The sequence below is a fragment of the Scyliorhinus canicula genome, chromosome 4 (genome assembly GCF_902713615.1).
Source record: "Scyliorhinus canicula chromosome 4, sScyCan1.1, whole genome shotgun sequence".
Classification (NCBI taxonomy): Eukaryota; Metazoa; Chordata; class Chondrichthyes; order Carcharhiniformes; family Scyliorhinidae; genus Scyliorhinus; species Scyliorhinus canicula.
The window spans coordinates 73,994,320-74,017,564 of record NC_052149.1 but is presented as its reverse complement, the minus strand read 5'-3'; the positions used below and the strand labels follow the sequence as shown (position 1 = coordinate 74,017,564).

The window sequence follows — 23,245 nt, the reverse complement described above, 5'->3', positions numbered from 1 at the left end:
GCTTGGGACAATTCACACCTCTTTAACCTGGAGTTACCTCTCTCTCTGCATCTTTGATGATTTGATTGCCTGCAGGTGCTCGCATTCCGGGGCATCTCTGACTGTGTCTATATAAACATTTCTGGAACAAGCCTTTCCATTCACCTGAAGAAGGAGCCGTGCTCCGAAAGCTCGTGTTTGAAACAAACCTGTTGGACTTTAACCTGGTGTTGTAAGACTTCTTACTTGATTGGTGAGCCATTGTAGGCAGTCAGCCTAGCCATAGTGGATTGTATGATAGATCCCCATTTCTCTAAATACATGACGCTCAATTTAAGGAGAGAGGTATTGACACATGTTCCTATGACGAGTTCCACCTTGAGTGAATGCCTACCACTGATTTGCGGCCATGCATTCCCAATCATGGTTAATGCCACAGTTTGTGTAATAGCATCAACATGTTGATCGACATTGACAATATGGAACACTTGTTCAACTGGCACCTGACCATGGTCTTGTTCAGGTTCTCTTCATGTTTTGTTTCCTTGCTAACCTGAAGTATCTTCTTGGGAGTCTGCAGTGTAGCGGCATACTTTTCAGTCTGCCTTACAATGTTTTCCTCTATGCGTCGCATATAATCATTTTTAGATGCATATTCTGCCCTTGCCCTCCTGCATTGCCTTGTCCAATGTCCACACATGCCATAATCTTTACACAGGTCCTGGTACACTGGATAGTTGTGAAATTAGCTGAGTTAGGCAACGTTTACCACAAGGTTTGGCTGGTATGCTTCTGAACCTTGGTAACCATACCAGTTGTCAAAGCCACCCCCCAATGATTTTAATTGTTGGTGCCCAGCGACAGTGGCTTCAAATTTCCTTCCACGGTTAAGTAATACATTGATGCTGCACCCTTTCTTCCCTACAACATCTTTTTGAAAAACCTGTTTTGGGGTCAAAATCCATTCTGATGATTCAATATCTAAAACGTCACACACCTGGGCTTTATTTGGACACTTTGCCCCACACTGGTCGATGGATTCACCTTGCCAGTGTTCCATCAGCTCTATCCTATGGATCTGGAAATTAACCTTACACTTTGAGTTGATCTTCCAGGAGTTTGCGTACCATGCTAGGGTCCTGCTCATCCTCAGCCATCAATCCTGACAGGTTGATCCAGTACAATTCTTCATTGCCCAATGTGATTTTGATCTTTACATTCCACTTCTCTGGTTCACTCATTCCTTGATCAAGGAAGCACAGTTCCAAACTTTGCCAAAATAATTCAGACACAAATCTGATGCCTTCCAATTCATGAGTTTGTATTTGCCATTTCCTCAATGTTCCTGCTTTTTAGTGGCTTGTGTCTTTTATGATTCCTTTTTTCCCCAGAGTTCTGCAGCCACAGAGAGATCTTGGGGTTCATGTCCACAGATCTATGAAGGTTGCCACTCAAGTGGATAGAGCCGTGAAAAATGCTTATAGTGTGTTAGCGTTTATTAACAGGGGGCTTGAGTTTAAGAGCCGCAGGGTTATGCTGCAACTATATATGACCCTGGTGAGACCACATTTGGAGTATTGTGTGCAGTTCTGGTCACCTCATTATAGGAAGGATGTGGAAGCATTGGAAAGGGTGCAAAGGAGATTTACCAGGATGCTGCCTGGTTTGTAGGATAGGTCTTCTGAGGAAAGGTTAAGGGAGCTAGGGCTTTTCTCTTTGGAGGAGGATGAGAAGCGACTTAATAGAGGTTTATAAGATGATGAGGAGGATAGATAGAGTGGACGTTCAGAGACTATTTCCTCGGGTGGATGTAGCTGTTACAAGGGGGCATAACTATAAGATTCAGGGTGGAAGATATAAGAGGGATGTCCGAGGTAGGTTCTTTACTCAGAGAGTGGTTAGGGTGTGGAATGGACTGCCTGCTGTGATAGTGGAGTCGGACACTTTAGGAACTTTCAAGTGGTTATTGGATAGGCACATGGAGCACACCAGAATGACAGGGAGTGGGATAGCTTGATCTTGGTTTCGGACAATGCTCGGCTCAACATCGAGGGCCGAAGGGCCTGTTCTGTGCTGTACTGTTCTATGTTCACAACTGCTCTGATGGCACTGTGGGGTCATAGTTGTGCTTTCAGAGTAGACTCACATACATGTGTTTATAATAATAGGTTATATAATGCACACTAATGCTTTCCAAAAATTATTTGATTGTTTACGAACAGTTCGAATCATGCTGCAGCTGAGAAGCTAAACTCCTATTGTAAATAGGTTGGGCTCCCGAATCGCAGACAACAAGGACTTATAACAAAGAATAGTTTATTCACCAGCTCAGCAGCTAGTTCATGCTTGTACTCTGCCCGTTCATCCGGGGATAACTCCCATGCTCCCGACGTGTGATCTTTTTTGTAGCCACATCATCACGTGACCACGAGGTCTACATCCATTAGAATTACTTTATTCCTCACAATACTAATTCACGTTTTCCTCCTCTTTTCCTGAAGGCAGTGATTCATGCCGAGTCCTGAGGCCACACTTGCAGTCTTCACATTAGTTCACTCAAGATTCTTCATGTGTAAATTCACAGGTTGTTTGGCAGTAAAGGACAACACAGCTGAGCTTGATTCTGCCTTCACCCACACATGGACACTTTTAACCAGGAGCTAAATGTCTTCAGGTGTAGGAGCCCCAGCTGCCTTCTCTCCTTTATGACCTGGATTATTGCACTCAAACGTAGCACCCCAACTATAGGTTTGCCTTCAAACAGTTAATGCAGCATAGATCAGAGATCAGGCAAGATGGCAGGAAGAAGGTTCCAATGCTTTCGGAAGTACATGTATATAACATAACAGGTCTATTTTTTAAAAATCTCTGTTATTTCTTTGAAATAATAGCATTAATAAAATCGTTAAAGAAGCAAGAGACTTGTTTTATATTTTGAAATGTATCTTGTTTGAAGCACAGTTGGTAATTAAAACCCCTTTCCCCTGACTTTTCTTTTCTTTACTTGCAGGAGTTTCTGTTTCAATTTTTGGATATGACCCAGTAACAACCTTTGAGATTCCTCCATGGAATTTTACAATGTTATGCGCACAGCACAAGCAAGCAGCTGTCATAAAAGGCAGAAGCTGGCAGCTACAGCCAAATAGGAATTCAAATAGTCGCCACTCTTCGCTTCACGAGCATGTGAGAAATGCAAACACACTGCGTGCAAATAGTACCAGCCCGAAAGGATTGCACAGCCAAGATGGCTTCAGTTGTTGCCTATGGAAAGAAGCAGATATGCAGTGCCCTGCATATTTCAATACAGAACAAAGTAAGAATCTAGCATTCTTGGCATGCATTATCATTTTTAAAATATATTTTTTTAAACTTAACTTGCGAGTGAAGCACATTGAAAAGTACAGGTTGGATAAATGATTGCCTTTAATATTAAATGTACAAACGTCACTGATGATTCAATCTAAGTGCAAGTAATGGCAACAGATGTGTATTAACCATGGATTCTAATTGTAATTGTCCTGATACCAGATTTTATAAAAGGACTAGCAAGTTCCATTCCAAACCTATTGAAATAGAAATGAGAATCTATTATATTGTTCAATACAAAATAGAAAAAAATGGTTTTCAACGAAATTACACCCTGTTGGAGAGATGAATGGCGTAATTAGATAGTACACCTTTTTCTTTCACTGCTTGGAAGTGAACCTAGATAACAGTGACTGAGATTAAGGTTTCTAATTTCTATTGGCTGTAAATGTCCCATATAAATTAATACTCTCTAACTCAATCTTGAGGGCTATAAACCCAAAATATAAAACTGCCATGAAGAAGCACAGATTTGGATTGAACAGTACATTTACATTAGATTTCCCAGTTACTGGAGACAAGGAGACAAGGCAAATACTTAGCAAAATGATTGGGTGACCAGATCTAATTGGGTGTCGGGTCATAGGGAACGGGGTAATTAGGTGATCAGTTTTTTTATTAGGTGCGGGATGGGAGTGAGGTGTGAGGTATGTGGAGGGTACAATAATCAGGTGAATCAGAGGCTACCTGGATCGTATTATGTCCATGGGGAACAATGGCAACGGTTGAGTATTGGGAAATCCAAGTCCATCGAGCTGCTGGTGTTGGCTTCCGTGGTGATCAGTGATGGTTGAGAGCGTTGAAATCTGTGTCTGTCAGTAGCCCATGTTCGTTTAAGTTGGTTTTGGCCCCATATTCAGGCAGTATATTTTAAAAGCTTACAATGTCGTTTGTAGTATACAAAGATTCTTTCAAGGATCTCCTCGAAGAGCACATGCAGACTTAGATTCGCTGAGTGCAGCTGGTGCCTTACGGGAAACCAGTCTTGTATTGAGGGCATCAAGCTGGCAATGCGCACACTATTTACATTAGCAAAGCAAACTTTGCACTTCTGGCTCATGATGGGTGTGTTTCCTGTCTTTCACAATGAATGCTAAGGAGGCTGTTGTGTATCTGGAAAATGTGGCCATTGTCTGCTTACAAATTGCCACACATTATTGAGAGTGTCCTGTTTTGGACACTGTTTTCTCTTGCCTTTAAAGTCCTTAAATCTTCCAAATTATGGAAATAAATCTGGTTATGCTACACAAAATATACCCTATGGGGCATTAGCGGACCTGCTCAAAATCATTCCTACACTATCCCCAAAGAAAACCTTCCTAGTCCGATATAGCTCCCAGCAATTCAGTTTGGCAATGTGAATTACCCACAAGTCTTTTGAATTGCTGATGACCACCTGCATTGCCTGGTTCATTCTATAAGGTTGGTGTCACCATTTCTTTATTTACCACAATTTCTCTTGAGTTCACTTCAATTCTCAAGTCCTGCATTGTGGTCCTTGGGTATTTAATCTAGATTTCTAAATTTTAAAACATATTGCAACATTCCCCTTTTGGCATTAGATTTGATACACATCTGTTTTAAGTGTGTTGTTGGGAAATTGCTAAATTGTGAAACTGACAGCAAAGTGGTAAGTTTGTTCATTTTGTATATCTTGTGTGATGGACATTTTCACTAAATGAACATTCATGGTGAAGAAAATCCTGCGATGAGGCATGTGTGCACACTGAGGTGGAGGTTTAATCACTTGTATTTGTGGGGCGTAAATTGAAGACTGTGCATACTAACTTCCTCATCATTTGGTTGTGGAGAAAATTAAAGCTAAAGGAGTTTTGATTTGTATGTTTTATTGTGTGATTATCCTGTTTGGAAACAGACTAAATTTGTAACAACTGCAGAGACTCAACCACCATGGGAACATGCACAGCAATCAGCTCCATTTTTAATCATTCAATTTGATTGTGGCTAACCTGCATATTAATATATATAGTATATAATAGATACTTCCTGAGGTTCCCAGAACTGAACCCAGTGTGCTAAATTCTGTCTAACACAGGAAAGTCAGGAAAGGCAGGATTCAGGAACCGTGTATGACCAGGGAAATTGCGAGTCTTGTCAAAAAGAAAAAGGATGCATACATGAGATCTAGGCAACTAAAAGCAGATGAAGCACTTGAAGAATACAGGGAAAGTAGAAAAGAGCACAAACAGGGAGTTAGGAGGACAAAATGGGTCACAAAATTTCCTTGGCAGACAGGATTAAGGAGACTCCCAAGGCATCTTATACATATATTAGGAACAAGAGGGTAGCTAGAGAAAGAGTTGGTCCACTCAAGAACAAAGGGGGGAAATTATGTAGAACCAGAGGAAGTAGGTGAGATCCTCAATGAGTTCTTAGCATCGGTATTCACAAATGAGAAGGACACATTGATTGGCAGTGTCACAGAGGGATATGTAAACACTTTAGAACAAGTCATTATTATGAAGGAGGAAGTGTTAGGTGTGTTAAAAAACATTGAGGTAGACAAATCCCCAGGGCCAGGTGGCATCCATCACAGATTACTGGGGGAGACAGGAACTGCAATCGCTGGGCCTCCTAACAGAAATTTTTGTTTCCTCATTGGCCACAGAGGATTGGAGGATAGCCAATGCTGTCCCGTTATTTAATAAGGGTAGCAAGGATAACCCGGATTATTATAAGCCTTGAGTTTGACGTCAGTGATAGTGAAAATGTTGGATTCCCTAGGATTGGATCTATGCACATTTGGAAGTGAATGCTCTTATTAGGGACAGACAACATGGTTTTGTACGAGGGAGATCATGCCTCACTAATTTAATTGAGTTTTTTGAGGAGGTGACCAAAATGGTTGACGAGGGAAGGACTGTGGATGTTATCTACATGGACTTTAGTGAAGTATTTGACATGCTTCCTCATGACAGGCTGGTGCAAAAGATTAAATCACACGGGGTCAGGGATGAACTAGCTGGATGGATTCAGAACTGGCTTGGCTATAGAAGACAGAGGGTAGCAGTGGAAGGGTGTTTCTCCAAATGGAGGGCTGTAACTAGTGGTGTTCCAGAGGGATCAGTACTGGGACCTCTGCAATTTGTAATATATATAAATGACTTGGAAGAAAATGTAGCTGGTCTGATTATTAAGTTTGCGGATGATACTAAGATTGCTGGAGTTGCGGATAGTGATGAAGATTGTCGGAGAATACAGCAGGATATAGATGGGCTGCAAAATTGGGCGGCGAAATGGCAGATGGAATTTGACCCAGACAAATGGGAAGTGATGCATTTTGATAGATCCAATTCAGGTGGGAGTTATAAAAGAAATGGCAGGAGCATAGACACCGAGAGATCTGAGGGTGCAAGGTCCACAGATCCTTAAAAGTGGCAGCACAGGTGGAAATGGTAGTAAAGAAAGCATATGGCATGCTTGCCTTTATCGGACGGGGCATCAAGTATAAAAGTTCGCAAATTATGTTACAGTTATATGGAATGTTGGTTAGGCCACATTTGGAATACTGTGTCCAATTATGGTCACCACACCACCAGAAGGACGTGGAGGCTTTGGAGAGAGTACAGAAAAGGTTTACCAGCGTGTTGCCTGGTCTGGAGGGTATTAACTATGATGAGAGATTGAATAAACTGGAATTGCTCTCCCTAGAGAGACGCAGACTGTGAGGCGACCTGATAGAAGTTTATAAAATTATGAAGGGTGTAGATAGGGGCACAAGTTTAAGGTGATGGGGGTATCGGTTCAGTAGAGATGTTCGGGGCAAGTATTTTACACAGTGGGTGGTGGTGGCCTGGAATGCACTGCCAAGTGAGGTGGTTGAGGCAGATACGTTAGCGACCTTTAAGACTTATCTAGGTAGACACATGAACGATGGGGTATGGAAGGATACAGGCAGTTGGTCCAGATCGGACACGTGATTGGCATCAGCTTGGAGGGCTGAAGGGCCTGTTCCTGTCCTCTACTGTTCTTTGTTCTAACCAAAGCTCTCGACAACTGTAAGATACTTTCCATCTTTTCATATTGTAGCCCTCTTGAGATACAGGCAAATATCCCACCAACCTTTTAAATAACTTTGTACCTGTCCACTAGCTTTTAGTGAATTATCCAAAATTAATGCTGGAACATTAAAATAATTGTCCCTTTCTGGAATGATGACTCACATTAAAAGGAAGAAACAGAAATTGATGTTGCACGTTTGTTCACTTGAACTGTGCTTGGTTTGATATTAGCATAAACAAACTGATGCCCAAAAATCAACTTTCCCGAGAAGGACCTTGGTTGCGAAATCTCTTTTACATTAGTTGTACAAAAATCTCTCTCTGTTATATAACTGGTTTTGTACAATCTGCAGAATGAACAAAAGCAATGGGAACCAGACTATGATTGCTGAAACTCTAGAAATGCATGCTAATTCAGATGTCACCATCTTACTTATCTTCTGTGAATAAAATCAAGATAGTTAATGCAAAATAATGGTGGAGCTAAACATAAAAGAGGCATGCTGAGCTGTCTAAGAATACTTGAAGATACTAGACTGATCAGCAAGATGTTTGGAAAAATAGCTTTACTTACTTGAAAACAGTTGGGCGTTATTTTTCACACTATTGTTGTCCAAGCTCTGTGCCATTTGCTGATTGGTGTTACCAGAACTGAATTCAAATGTTTGTAATATTTAAAATCTTCAAAGGCAAGGAACACCCATTTGGCAAGATGGACTCTTAACGTGAAGGAAACATTTCCATCCAAATAGACTTCCTGTGTCATTTTCCTATTATAGAAATTACATTACAGAAACTCCAGCCGGAAGTTTCCAGCCCTTCCCATTGGTGGGTTCAGCTGAAGTTGAATCCTCTGGCGGGTACAATGGCTGTGGGGCCGGCGAGCCACGCAAATTGCTGTTGACTTCGGCGAGACTGGAAGTTTCCATTGGCGGCCAATTGCTCGCTACCTCGAAGGGAGAATTCCAGCCTGTATTTTATTCATCAATAGTATTGATTTTGTTTCTCTAGTGAATTAAGTGAAACTAAATTTAGACTGTAAATTGTTCAATGCAGTTGCAAAACTATTATATGACTTGAGACAAAAGTCACAAGTATTGTACCTCGAGGGCGGCACAGTGGCGCAGTGGTTAGCACTGCTGCCTCATGGTGCCGAGGTCCCAGGTTCGATCCCGGCTCTGGGTCACTGTCGGTGTGGAGTTTGTACATTCTCCCCGTGTCTGCGTGGGTTTCACCCCTACAACTCAAAGATGTGCAGGTTCGGTGGATTGGCCACACTAAAGTACCCCTTAATTGGGAAAAAACTAATTGGGTACTCTAAATTATAGGAAAACCCAAATATTGCATCTCTACAAAAATGCAATCATAGTTATTAATAACAAATTAAAACAAAATGGTTACTGAATCAATAAAAATTAAATTTCTCATTTTATAGGCCCTATATTGACCAGCATTTTTTTTAATGGGGTGGGAGGGGCATGAAAAAAGGAAAATACAACCCAGAAATAATTATTTTAATTTTTGAGACTTCTACTGTTGAGGTAGCAATTCATGCTACTACCATATTCACTTTGAAATAGTGCACTTGCATTTATCTATAAAACCTGTCATGAACTCAGTACACCCAAAAACCCTTTTGTGGCAAGTGAGTTAATGGAAAAACATGGGAAACAGGGTAAAAAGGCCAGAAAAGCTCCACAGAACTCCTCAGGCCTGGTCCATTGTCATTAAGATCATTATGGAACTTATTTTTCAACCCCACTTTCCTGTCCTATCCCTAGATTCCCTTTTTGCCTCCAAAAATCTACTAATCTAAGCCGAAATATACCAATCAACTGAATATCCACAGCCTTCTGCGGAAGGAATTTCAAATATTTGCACCCCTCCGAGTGAAGACATTTCTCATCATCTCAGTCCAAAATGGAAGATTGATACTAATTTCCAGAAGGTATAGGCTCATTTTACTCAATCCATCCTCATAGGACAGACCTCTCATCTGAGGAATCAACCTAGTTAACCTTTGTTACATCCCTCCTGAGCAAGTATATCCTTGCCTGAGGGAGTAGACTAAACTGTACTTGATACTCCAGTTGTGACCTCACCAAAGCATGACACAATGGCAGCAAAACTTCCCTACACTTATACTACAACTTCCTTGCAATAAAGGCTAGCATATAATTGCCATCCTAATTCCTCCTGCACCTACAAGATATAGAGAAATACAGCACAGAACAGGCCCTTCGGCCCACGATGTTGCGCCAAACTTTTGTCCTAGGTTAATCATAGAATTTTGGACAATTTTTCATGGCCAATCCACCCAACCTGCACATCTTTGGACTGTGGGAGGAAACCGGAGTACCCGGAGGAAACCCACGCAGTCACGGGGAGGATGTGCAGAGTCCACACAGACAGTGACCCAAGTCGAAATCGAACTTGGGACCCTGGAGCTGTGAAGCAATTGTGCTATCCACAATGCTACCGTGCTGCCCTTAAGAAATTAACCTACACTCCCTTATTCTACCCTAATCCAAGTACCTATCCAATAGCCGCTTGAAGGTCCCTAACTTTTCCGACTAAACTACTACCACAGGCAGTGCATTCCATGCCCCCACTACTCTCTGGGTAAAGAACCTACCTCTGACATCCCCTCTATATCTTCCACCATTTATCTTAAATTTATGTCCCCTTGTAATGGTGTGTTCCACCCGGGGAAAAAGTCTCTGACTGTCTACTCTATCTATTCCCCTGATCATCTTATAAACCTCTATCAAGTCGCCCCTCATCCTTCTCCGTTCTAATGAGAAAAGGCCTAGCACCCTCAACCTTTCCTCGTATGACCTACTCTCCATTCCAGGCAACATCCTGGTAAATCTCCTTTGCACCTTTTCCAAAGCTTCCACATCCTTCCTAAAATGAGGTGACCAGAACTGCACACAGTACTCCAAATGTGGCCTGACCAAGGTTTTGTACAGCTGCATCATCACCTCACGGCTCTTAAATTCAACCCCTCTGCTAATGAACGCTTTCCTTTCTGGGGCTGTCTTTCTGTGCTGGTTATTAAAAGCTTACCTGGTCGATATTCCTTTGGAAAATCTTTGCATCTTCCTTTCAGCTTACTTTCCTATTTAGCTCTGTATCATCAGCAAAGTTGGGTATATTACACTCAGATCCCCCCACCCCCTTCTAACCATTGACATAGACTGTAAATAGCCGAAATCCAAACACTTACGCTTACAGCACTGCTCTCGTTACGCCCTGCTCTCCCGAAAATGGTACTCTTATTCCAAATGTTTCCTGTCTGTTAATCAATGATGTATTGGCCGCAATCCTGTGAGCCTTAATCTTGGTTACACCTTTTTGCATGCCTTTTGAAAATACAAATATACCACATCCACTGATTTCTCGTCTCTACCGTGCTAGTTGCACCCTTAAAAAAAGAACTCTGGATAGATTTGTCAAACGCAAACTTCTTTTCATTAAATCATGTTGATTCTGCCGAATTAAATTGTGAACCAGTTACTGGGGTCAATGGCAAAACGGTAAGGGGTAGGAGGTTTAGCAGGGATGTGAGGCAAAGCTTTTTCACCCAGAGGGTGGTGGAAGTTTGGACCTCAATGCCTAAAAGGGTGGTGCAGGCAGGGACCCTCCTAGCATTTAATAAGTATTTAGATGTGCACTTGGAATGCCAAGGCATACAAGGCTATGGTCCAAGAGCTGGAAAATGGGTTGTTTTTGACCAGCGCAGACCCGTTGGGCCGAAGGGCCTTTCTGTGCTGTAGACCTCTATGACTCTATTACTCGACATTGATCTTTGAGAAAGCTGCCCACAACTATGTGAATGTTGCAATTCTATGAATACTAACAAGAGAAATGTGTTTGAAATTGTTATACAACTTAGCTATAGATGGCACTGTTGCAACATATGATTGTTTGTTTGAAATGGGTTTGACAGTTGAAAGCAGCACCGTTAACAAATTTCAATCTCCAGCTCTAGCGCCATCCAGAGCATGAAGAATGGAATTATCCATTTTGAAAGTTAGGAATTTAGTTCTATTTGTTTAGTCCCTGGGCTGTTAATTCAAACAAGTACAGGAAATTGCAGGGACTGCATTGCATAAAGTCAGTTATAAAATTCTTCCCAGAACAGAGTTCAGATCAGTGGAGTCATTTGGAAAATTATTAACTAGGGGAATGTTAAAAAGATTAATGATCATAAAGATCCATTTCTTTGGAACTGTGTAATTTGAAGTATGGAATTCACCAGCACACGTGCTTTTTTTAAACCACTTATTCTGAGGCAGAGAGAAACTTAATGGATTTCCATGGCTGGGGTTTTCAATTCTGGATCAGGGACCTGACTGCTGGTTCAGTTCTGGGTCCCGACCTTGCAGAGTGAATTCCAAATACACCCACTGCAATTTTTAAAGGGCCGGGCTAATAATGGCAGGGAGTGGGTTGGGGGCTGGGGGGGGGAGGGTATTGGGGGAGGGGGGGGGGCAGTGGAAGACCCTCCAGTACTGACATATCAGCAACCTCACCAGACAAGGTGGGAACTGCAGAATTGTGATGTCAGAGAGAGGACTCCATGGAGCAGCGCTCTGAAGAAGAGGTCAGTTTTAAAATTTAAAAGTGGCTGCAGATATCTTGCTGTGATCATGAAAAGACAACTCCTCTGCAGTACATCAAGCGGCCTGATCTGTGGCACATTAGCCTTTATGGATCAGTGGTGGGAAGTGGTTGGGAGAGGTGTCGGGGAAACCCCTCATGTGATCTATTTTCCTCCCCTGACTTTAGGACCTGAGCCCACCACAGTGCCATAGACATGGTCCAGATCAAAGTGGGCTACGTCATTGACAACTGAAAATCTCAGTTCTCCAAGCTGCTCAGGGTCAGGAAGTGGTGACGAATCATCACAGTGGGTTAAGGCCTAAATTCATGCCCACCTAAATTCATGTCCGGATCTCACACTGGTTTAAAATTCTGGGTCTATATCTGTGTTCAAATTCTTAATTTTAAGGAAAGGACTGGCTGCTCTTGTAGGATAATATTTCCCATGTGACTCTGGTAATCTGATAATAAAACATCATTGGTAAGCATGTCTTGACACAGTCCAAAACACAATTCATCACTTTCAGGTCCATAATAACATCAGCTATCGATTCAAAATATCTAATGCGAGAGATAACAATGTTGTAATAGGTTATACCCAGTAATTAAAAACAAAGTGTCACAAATTGGAATATTTTTAAAGTTAAAAAATCAAGTCACAAAGAACTGCTATTTTTGTTTTGTTAATTGCAGCAGCAACCTGCATTCATATAGCGCTTTCTAGATAGGAAAAGACCACAAGCTTCTCTTAATGTCAAGTGAAATTGAACATTATGCTCCATAAAAACATGTGAGGAGATTAAGAAAAGATTGGTGCATAAAGTAGTTTTTAAGATGCCCTTTCCAGGAGAGAGAGAGAGAGATGGAACGTTTTAGGGGGAACTCTAGAGTTTATGGCCTTGGCAGCTGCAGGCATGACCACCAACAGTGGAGAAATTAAAATGTGGGATTCCATTGATTTTTCTGCCAACTAACTGCAGCGATGCCACCAGCTTTCTTTTCTAAATTAATACATTTATAAAGAGAAAAACAGATGATGGAGATAATTTCGACCATCTGGTTCATCCTTCTGTAGGAACCTCTGGTTGCAGCAAGATGGCACCCATGGATGAATTCTGCCTCCACTATACCAACCATTCCATTCCAGACATCAGTCACTCTTTGTCTGAAATTCTTTGAAGAAATTCTTCCTGACATCAGTTAGAATTTCAGTTCTACAAAGTTCTATTGTTGCAGATTAATTTAGAATAATGATCTTTTACTATTTCACTTAGTATTTTGCAAGGTCCATTTTTATTTGAATCTTTACGGTTAAAAAGCCGAGTTTATCTCGAGTTGGTAAGACTGCACCATACGTTTAAAACAATGGATAATTATGTAATATTAACGATGGGCACTATGCAACAAATATTGTACATTTTTAATCTTAAGAAAACATTTAACTATGTTAGCATTTTTCCTCTTTGACACTTATCTCTGACAGAGTATTTAATGTTCTACGAATTTCTATATAAATCCATTTAAGTTCAGCATTTTGATTTGAACCCTACCTCCAGGTTTGAATAACAGTAAATTCCTTTGAGAATGTGTTACTTTTTATGTAATATAATCCTGGTTCTGTGTGTTCTGGTATAAAGAAACACAGCTTGTATACAATGCATTACTAAAGAGTTGTTCCTGCCTGGGCCATTCCCCACTGTACCTCTTTTAAGCTGTTTGAGACAATGGTAGATTTAAAAAAATAATTTTTGGGTTGTGATTGTCCCTGGTAGTCTTGGTATTTATTAATAATTAGTAGTTAACCCGTCTTGAACCACTACAGTCCATGTGGCGGCACTCGACTCACAAATAGGCCAGGCTGGATAAGGGGAGCAGGTTGCTTCCTGAAGGACATTAGTGAACCAGCTGGGAGTATGAACTTGTCTGATCTGCTGCCGTTTCTTTTGTTTGTTTGTCTCCAGATTTCTCGGTTTAATTTTACCCTTGATGGGTCAATTAGATCGGCTGCTGTTTGCAAAAATGATCTCATAAGTTAAGTGTGTAAATTTGTTTCACACTGCTCAGTTACAGTAAAACTCCAATGAGTCGAATCCCAGGAGGCCTACCCACAAAATTCATGTTATGCAGAGCTCTGTGATAGCCAAGGAGAGACCTCATTCTCACATGTAAACCCAATGTGCCTCATTCCAACATGTAAACAAAGATTATGTTCTAAGCAACAGATTTAAATGCCAAATGAAAACACAGTATAGGAGTCAATTTGCGAATATTAAAATACCTCACACCTTACAAAAGACCCGGTAAAGGCCCGACTTTTGCATTGAAACATGTCATATGTTAACTCTGGAAAAATTGCGTAATATTTTTCCGCTTGGATGAGCAGGCGGGCATTAGTTGGACTCTTCAGAGTCATCAGCCTCCTTGGGCTCCTCAGCTGAAGAATGTACTGCATCTATGATTGAATCATCTATTAATTCTGTTGTGCAGCATCCGACTTCACCTGTATCTGCGTAGGTTTCCAAGGTGTCACTGCTGAAATTTCCCTGCCAGCCTCCATCAGGCGATCAAAAAATGTCTCATCCTCAGGCTGGTCGGCCTGGGTGTATTCCTCCTCATTCTCAATGTCTTGTGCAGTTGGAACCTATTTGAAGCCAATGTCCAATCGACACATTTTGTGCCAATGTAAAGGCAAAACTGACAGGTGTGTATTTTAACTGACCTATATCATAAACTGAAGATAAAATATAAATTGATTGGAGCTGACAACCCTTTAAAGGCTAGCCTTACAGGCTTAAAAATTAACCTTTTATTTGTTCATAAGGAGTGGTGGAACACCTGCAAATGAAATTGCAATCAAATAAAACAACTCAGTTGGTATCATGAGAGAGCGATATATTCAGCATTATAACTGGGATGAAATTACTACCTTTAAACTCATAATTTAAAATTTGTGATGTGTCCAGACAAGAAATCAAGACTTTTTTTATTATTCTGATTTCTCCATTTTTGGTTTGTAAATAAAGCAGCGTCACGTATGTAACACAAAGACATTTGCTTTAAAATGCTGGATCTGGCCATGATAGCATGATAGGGTCACATTACTGGACCTGTAGTTATTTTCTGTGATTTATTTTCCCCGAGTACGTGACTTGTAGTGACAGAAAGTACTTAAAAATAGACCCTACTTGGCTACAGCTCGTTATTAAAACATTTCAATGAAGTCTGTTTTAAAGCATGATACTTCTATTTCATGGGGACTTGCTTTGACATGAATTGAAGCTGGAATTAAATGACTGAGATTAATCAGTTTGCCCAGAGCTGACAAAATGAAATGAAATGAAAATCGCTTATTGTCACGAGTAGGCTTCAAATGAAGTTACTGTGAAAAGCCCCTAGTCGCCACATTCCGGCGCCTGTTCGGGGAGGCTGTTACGGGAATCGAACCGTGCTGCTGGCTTGCCTTGGTCTGCTTTTAAAGCCAGCGATTAGCCCTGTGAGCTAACATACGTAACATACTAACAACGTGAGCTAACATTCAAACATACGTTTGAATTTTCTACACTAGTCAGAGCATTATGAATTCAAACACAAATGCAAATGATTATACTTTTATGTAGCAGATAATTTGGACTTTTCTTGTTGAATCACCATTACAGACAAACCATGCACTAAGCCTTTAATTTCTTGCTGGTTGGAACAGGCGTTTTAAAGAGCCATGAAAATGGAATTTATCAAAATAGTTTCCTTCCAGAGTGTTGGAGCGTTTGGAGTTAATTGAAGCATAATGGCCAAGATCTTCCAATCGTCATGCTCAAGCTGCAAGTTGGAACCATATGGAAGATCTGACATGCTGACCCTTAGGAATTGCCGAGGAAGTTTGTACTTCTGACGGGCAATTTCCCTGCTCCTCGACATCCTCCGCAAAAGTCTCTGACTCTGAGTTTGAGTCGCAGACTTCCGACAGTTTTACCCACCTGGATAGTTACTGAGCGAATGTTAGACAGAAGAATCCGTGTCTAACTCCAGGGTAACAATGCAATTGCCCCCCCAATTACTTTCAATGACCTTCCTCATAGCCCCCCAAACATTGACTGCCCCCTTGGGCTCCTAACTGTACCCTCATGCCCTGATCCAATCCGTCTACAGCCCTAACCAGACCTGACTAGCTCCCAACATTTGACTACAGCCCCTGACTCGACTTAAAACATTTAAAATTCTCTCTAATCACCCTCAGCCTCCCTTTCATAAGTTGATATGCCTGGAGCCGAGTTGCATTCTCTCCATACCATCCTCAGCGCCTCCAATAGTATCAAGGGTGAGACCTCCCCATCATTTGAGATCTTTGCACAAAACCCCAGGTCTGCTTTCAGACCTATATCTAACCGTCGCTCCTTGCAACACCCCCAGCCAATCTCCAATTCCATGTACATCCAATGTGGGGCATGGTCAGAAATGACCACCGCGGAGTACTCAGATTTCTTCACCCCAGCCAACAGTGCCTGGCTCACGACAGAGTAGTCAATCCTGGAAAACACATTATATACAGAGGAGAAAACCAAAACTCTTTCTCCCCTGGATTACCAAACCTTCAAAGGTCCTCCTCCCTCCAGTTTCCTCCATAAATGCAAGTAACTCCTCCCTCGCCATACCCCACCCCAGGACCAAAGACATTGGCTTAGAACGGTCCACCCTGAGGTCTAGCATGAAGTTCATATCCCCACCCAGAATAAGTTGGTGGGTGTCATGATCTGGTATCGCTGCCAACAACATGAACATGAACATTGTATCATCCCATTTTGGGGCTTATATATTCACTAACACAACCTGTTTCCCTTCTAATACCTCCGTTACTATAACATACCGTCCGCTCATTACCTTCTACTCTACTACCATCTCTGAGCAAAACCACGCCTTTTATTGACAGGAATTGCCACCCCTTGGATCCTGCTATCAAACCCTGAGTGAAAAGCTTGCCTTACCCAAAGCCTCCCAAAGATGCACCTGATCCTGCTCATGCATGTTGTAACCTGACCAGAGGTCACGGGGTCCGCAACCTCATAGTACGTCTGGCTTCACCTGAGTATGAGCTCCCTAGATGTGTGGCCGGAGCTATATCCTTAAGCCAGTTGGTTCCTGGGGCATAAATAACTCGGTCCAAGTGTGGGTCGGGCATGGGAGACGCTTCGGGGAGTAGGAGTTGTAATATAATAGGTAAAATAAACATGAGTTTTTCTTACAGTCATCATGGTCACTCACCTGGAACTTTACACTGGCAATGAGGATGGGATTGTCCAGGCCGACCATGGTCACATCTCCATGTGGATTTTGCAGGACCCTTTCAAGGAGCCATGTATGTGGTTATCGTGGATGCCCATTTGAAGTGGATGGACGTCCACCGTATGACCACGATGACATCACAACCCACTAGTTAGCGGCTTAGACAAACCCTTTGTGCTCACAGACTTCCCTAGGTGTTGGTACTTGACACTGGCACAGCTTTTATGGGTGTGGAATTTGCTGACTTTCTGAAGCAAAACGGGATCTGCCACGTATGGACTGCGCCTTACTGCGCGTCATTCAACAGATTGGCCAATTGGGCAGCGCAGATATTAAAGCTCAGCATGCGGAAACAGGCCTCCCATTCCCCGGAGATCCATCTGGCCCGGTTCCTTTTCTATTACCGGACCACACCAGACACCACTACCGGCGTGGCACCCTCGGAACTGTTAATGGGTCAGTAAGCCTCGTCCTGCTAGACATCGGGGAAAAGGTCTGTGACCAGTAGGAGCATGCCGATACACATCGATCCAGACCCATCAGGGAATTTTTAGCGGGCGATGCAGTCCACGTCTGAAATTTCGCCGAAGGTTCATTGTGGATCCCAGGAGCACTAATAAAGTGGTCAGGTCAGGTCTCGTACTCGGTACAAGTACAAGGAAAAGAGTCGAACAGCCACGTGGACAATCTCTGCTGCTGAACCTTACCAGTCTTCAAGAACAGATCAAAGCCGCACGACCGGTGGTGACCTTTCCTCCAGAGCAGCCACCTGTGAGGTGGACGAGCCCCTCACCTCGGAGATGCAGGAGGTTGACTAATCTGACCTGGAATCGGACATGGAAACTTTGCCATCAGCAGTCGAAACGGGTCCCGTCGCGACCGCCGGGCCAAGAACAGTGGGTGCCCGAGACATTGCCCAACCAAAATGGGCGAAGGATCTCCCCCATCCTGCTGTAGAGATGGAAGACATATCGGACTTTGAGGGGCACGGGGTTGGGGAGGGGTGTGATAGCCCGCTCGGATGCCACGGGGTCAGCAACTTCAGAGTGCCTGTGACCTCACCTGAGTGTGATCTCCCTGGATGAGGGGGCGCAATAAGACAGGGACCTCATGGTGATTAAATACTCGGTCCCAAGTGTGGGCCAGGTACAGAAGATCATTCGGGGAGCAGGAGTTGTAATTTAATGGGTAAAATACATTTGAGTTTTTCTTACTGTCATCTCTTCCAAGTAGTCGCTCGCCTGGAACTTTACAGTCTCCAGGAGGAACAACTCGTCTGCCACCAGAGCAAAAACACATGCTCTTTTGACTGGACCCCCAAGCCCTGCACATTCCAGGTGACCACCCTTGTCGGGGTCTCTCACCACCCCTCAACCTTGAGTCAACCATGACCACCACGATAGGCCATAGCTTCACCGATGATTCCCAGGCCACAGGCCCACCCAAGGTGGCAACCTGCCCCAGCCAACTGGTGGAACAAACATTCCCAGTCACTGTTAGTTCTCCCCCCACCCTGCCAGCCTGCTACATTCCCTACACCCCCAGTCGGTAGACAGCCTGCTGCCTCCACTAACCCCATCACCCCTACCCCCCCGCTCCAAACCTCTTGACCAATTGAGCCTAACCTAACTGGCCCAACAAGTCGCAGCTCTGCCCCCCACTTGACTTCCGTTAACTAGCCTACTTCCTTGTCCTAGTAATTTCCTGGTATTTGCTTACCATGTTACCATCCCAGTCAATGCTCTGACATTTGTTGGCCCACTTCAGGACCCACTCTTTCCTTTGGAAACTGTGGAACCGAATGATCATCGCACGTGGTCACTCATTCGGCCTCAGCTTCTGCCTCAAGGCCAGGTGCACCCTGTCCAGCTCTGCAGCAAACACCACCGCTCACCAACTGAGAAAACTTCGCAGAGAAGTATTCAGTTGGCCTTCAGCCCTCGACTCTCTCCGACAGTCATGCACCTGGACCTGTTCTCCATGTCATCCTGTTTTGCTTTAAGACCCTTGTTTCTATCACTAACAAGCACCATTTCGTCTTCCAATGATGCAAGTTGGTCCTTATGCTGAGACAATACCTCCCCCACGCTTTTCAACTTCTCAGCCTACTTGCCTACCACCTAGCCGTCTTGCCAAGTTGCTCCCTAATCCGGCCCAAAGCCTCCTCCAAAATAGCTTTAAAAGGCACCCTCATTTCCTGGGCTTGCCTCTTAAACTGCTCGTCCATCTCCCCACTGAACCTCTGCAGTTCATTCGCCATCATATAAAGGGTGATGGGCGCGGCCACTTCCCCACCATCTATGCCGACTCTTTAGTCAGGCTTGGTGCTTGTGATTTCCATCCTCCACCTCTCTTCGGCATTGGCCTTGACATACCCTGAGCAAACTCTGCTTGTTCTGCCAGGCCGTTGGGTTAGAGCTAAAAATTCCTCGAAAAAAGGGCAAAAAAAGCCCGAAGTACCGGGACCTGCGCATGAGCCATCTAATGTGCAACTGGCTGTTACAAGCCATCGCACCGCAATTACTGAACTCAATATTAAGTCTGGGAGACTGTAACGTGCCTAATCGGAAGATGAGGTACTGTTCCTCCAGTTTGCGTTGGGCTTCACTGGAGCATTGCAGCAGGCCAAGGACGGACATGTGGACATGAGAGCAGGATGGTGAGTTGAAATGGCAAGTAACACGAAGGTCTGGGTCCTGCTTGTGGACGGACCAGAGATACACAGTGGTCACCCAGTGTGTGTTTAATCTCTCCAATGTAGAGTAGACCATATTGGGAGCAGCAAATGCAATAGACCAGATTGAAGGAGGTGCATTTGAAGCTCTGCCTCACTTGAAAAGAGTTTTTAGGCCCTTGGATGGTGAGCAGGAAGGTGGTAAAGGGGCAGGTGTTGCACCTTCTGCGATTGGAGATATGGACGCATGAGCTATGATTTCCAAAATTCCTTAGATTCAGGAACAATCCGATTGGGTTAGAATTTGTAAAATGTAGGAGTTTTTTAAGAAAGGAGAGAGAGAGAAACTGAAAACTAAATGCCAGTTAGCCTGACATCAATCTTTGGGAAAATGCTGGAATCCATTATTAAGGAAATTTGAACAATGCAGTTGTTGAAACGCCGGCATCTCCACATCGTTGTTGAAACCATTCACTGTTTTTCTAAATCAATATTGTTTTATGCTAGTAAACAATGCTTGAAAAATTTATCAGATTTTTTGAGGATCTCGCTAATAAAGGAGAATCAATAGCTGTGGTATACCTGGATTTCCAAAATCTTTTGATCAAGTGCCACATAGATCCATATCAGGCAACATCAGAAATCCATATTAGGCAACATCCATTAGCTGCAAGCCATTCATAGCTTTCTAGTGGTGGTCTGCGAGCAACAGCTTGTACAAACCATCTGCATCTTTGATTCATTCATCTGCCTTCACGGTTCAGTGGCCCAAGTGGTGGCTGTCCAATGTTTGTAAACATTGACTACATCAAAGAGAGACAAGTGCAGTGAAATTGCACACTTCAGTGATTGGAATGCACTTAGTGATTGGAATACATTTACCTCTCCGTGGGCAGGACGGGGGGTCCCCCTATCACAGGGGTCCCTGCGGAGGGCGTGAGGGTATGTTTGTAGAGGAGGCTGTAGATTCCCTTGAAAGTAGATCATTAATGAGGGGTTGTATTTAGTCCTAGCTAAGCAGGTCTTGTAACATGTTAGTGGGATACAGATGATGTAATTAATGGGAGAAACCAGGTCTGTCTGTAGTTTTGGAGTTTGCCATAGGATTTGAGTCTGACAAGGAAGAAGGATTTTAAATTGAAAAGTAGTTTTGCCAAATGCTGCAAGGTTGAGCAGAAGTGCACTGGTTCTAATCTTGAAAGGGTTTCTGCCTTCAAAAGTCTCGACACAATGAACAAGTAATCTGTTTATTAAATTTATTTATAAATGGCATTGGAACTGTATTAGATTGCTTAATTGGAGTTAGTAGCAGGTATAGATAGCAGGTTTAAGTGTTTCCTTGTGTATAAGAACTGTTTAAGTGATAATTGTAAAGCTATTTTCTTTTATGCTCATACAGCTAATTCTGTGTTTAAAGGTTGGTTTGCCATAAAATATTCCTATTGGTCAGAGTCATCACTCATGAGTTGAAGTATCCTTTCCTCAAGAGTTTTACAAAATTTTAAAAAATTGTTTGGCGTTCTTATCCCGCATCCTAACAGATGTTGGCATCTGGTCCGGTATCCTAACCCACGAGAGGATGAGGTTGCACATAAGATTTGCTGCAGAGTGTTGTGATCCAGTAATCCAGTTGTTGAAGGATAGAATTAGAACCAGATTTTATGCATTTTTAAAATATTTATTTGTATACCCAACACCCATAGTTTTAGTCTGTCTTTTATAGGGCTCAAGTGAGTTTCCATTTAAAGCCTACAATTTGCTCACAATTAAACACAATTAATATATAATTAACAAGAGTATAAAATCCAAGTTTCAAAACAAATCACACTCTATACAGAGAAGTATTGTGAGACACCCTTCATCTAGGACCCCCACCAATTTTGTTGTGTACACATTTTTGGGGGGAATTGATGAATTGCATCCACTTAATTTTAGAGAGTTCCTTTCTCTCCACATTTGTTTCACACAAGCAAAGTCCATCTGCAATATTTTCTCATTCACACTTTTCGTAGAATGTACATTATCCCATAATGAGCAATTATCTACAAAACATTCAATGGGTATATAATGATCAACATATCCATTGTACAGATTTAACTTAAAATATTTGACATATTATCCTTGATTCACTGCCTCCACAAGAGACAGTGTTTGAACAATCTTTTTAATTTCTTAGCTTCCCGAGCTAAAGAATCACACATTTCCCATTTTCACCAATAAGAAACTAAACCAGCTGCACTTACATACCAATCAGGAAGATTGCTAAACATGACTAGCCTCTGGGTCACATAAGGGTAGGAAATTAAGCACATATTTCTAAAGTTTTAATTTTTACAACATTTTTATTTGCCCTAAAACGATACTCTAGTTTTGGGTTTGTCATTGTTGCACTTAACGTAAATCAAAACTACCAGCTGCTCTAATCTATGTGTCAAACCAGTTTAATTGACAAATCAAACTTTGCAATGGCTTTGTCTCTTTTGACAGAACAAAATGGGCCGGGATTCTCCCCTACCCGGCGGGGCGGGGGGTCCTGGCATGATGGAGTGGCATGAACCACTTTGGCGTCAGGCCGTCCCAAAGGTGCGAAGGTCTCCGCACCTTTAGGGGCCAAGCCCTAACATTGAGGGGCTAGGCCCCCGCGGAGTGGTTGGCGCTCCGCCGGCTGGCGTGGAAAGCCTTTGGCACCATGCCAGCCGGGGCCGAAGGGACTTCGCCGGCCAGCAGAAGTCCGCGCATGCGCTGGATCGTCAGCGGCTGCTGACATCATCCCCGCGCATGCACAGGGGAGCGGGTCACTTCCGCTTCCGCCTTGGTGAAAACTATGGCGAAGGCGGAAGGAAAAGAGTGCCCCTAGGGCACAGGCCCGCCCGCCAATCGGTGGGCCCCGATCGCGGGCCAGGCCACCGTGGAGACACCCCCCCAGGTCCCCAGAGCCCGCTTGCGCTGCCTGCCCCCGCCGGTAAGGTAGGTGGTTTGATCCACACCGGCGGGAGAAGCATGACAGCGGCGGAACTTCGGCCCATCACAGGCTGGAGAATCGCCGGGGTGGGGGGACACGCCGACCGGCGCGGAGCGATTCCCGCCCCCGCCGAATCTCCGGTGCAGGAGAATTGCACGGCGGGGGCGGGATTGACACCGGCCCCCGGCGATTCTCCGACCCAGCAGGGGGTCGGAGAATCCCGCCCATGATCTTTCTGTGATGACCTAGTACAATTAGTGGATGAGAGTAACGTTTGCTAAACATGGTAGTTGATTTAAAGTTATTCCAGACCTATCCTGCTTAATACCAAAACTAATTTAAAGGACTCACACGATT

General features: G+C 43.3%; 1 protein-coding gene across 1 annotated transcript in view; it reads left to right on the top strand.

Annotated features, from left to right (window-relative positions):
• Window positions 1-23,245, top strand: part of lepr (leptin receptor) — a 158,093-nt gene that overhangs the window by 31,783 nt on the left and 103,065 nt on the right. The window contains exon 3 of the mRNA XM_038793503.1: window positions 2,990-3,292. Coding sequence (XP_038649431.1) covers window positions 2,990-3,292 — 303 coding nt within the window. The remainder of the gene's footprint in view (window positions 1-2,989; window positions 3,293-23,245) is intronic.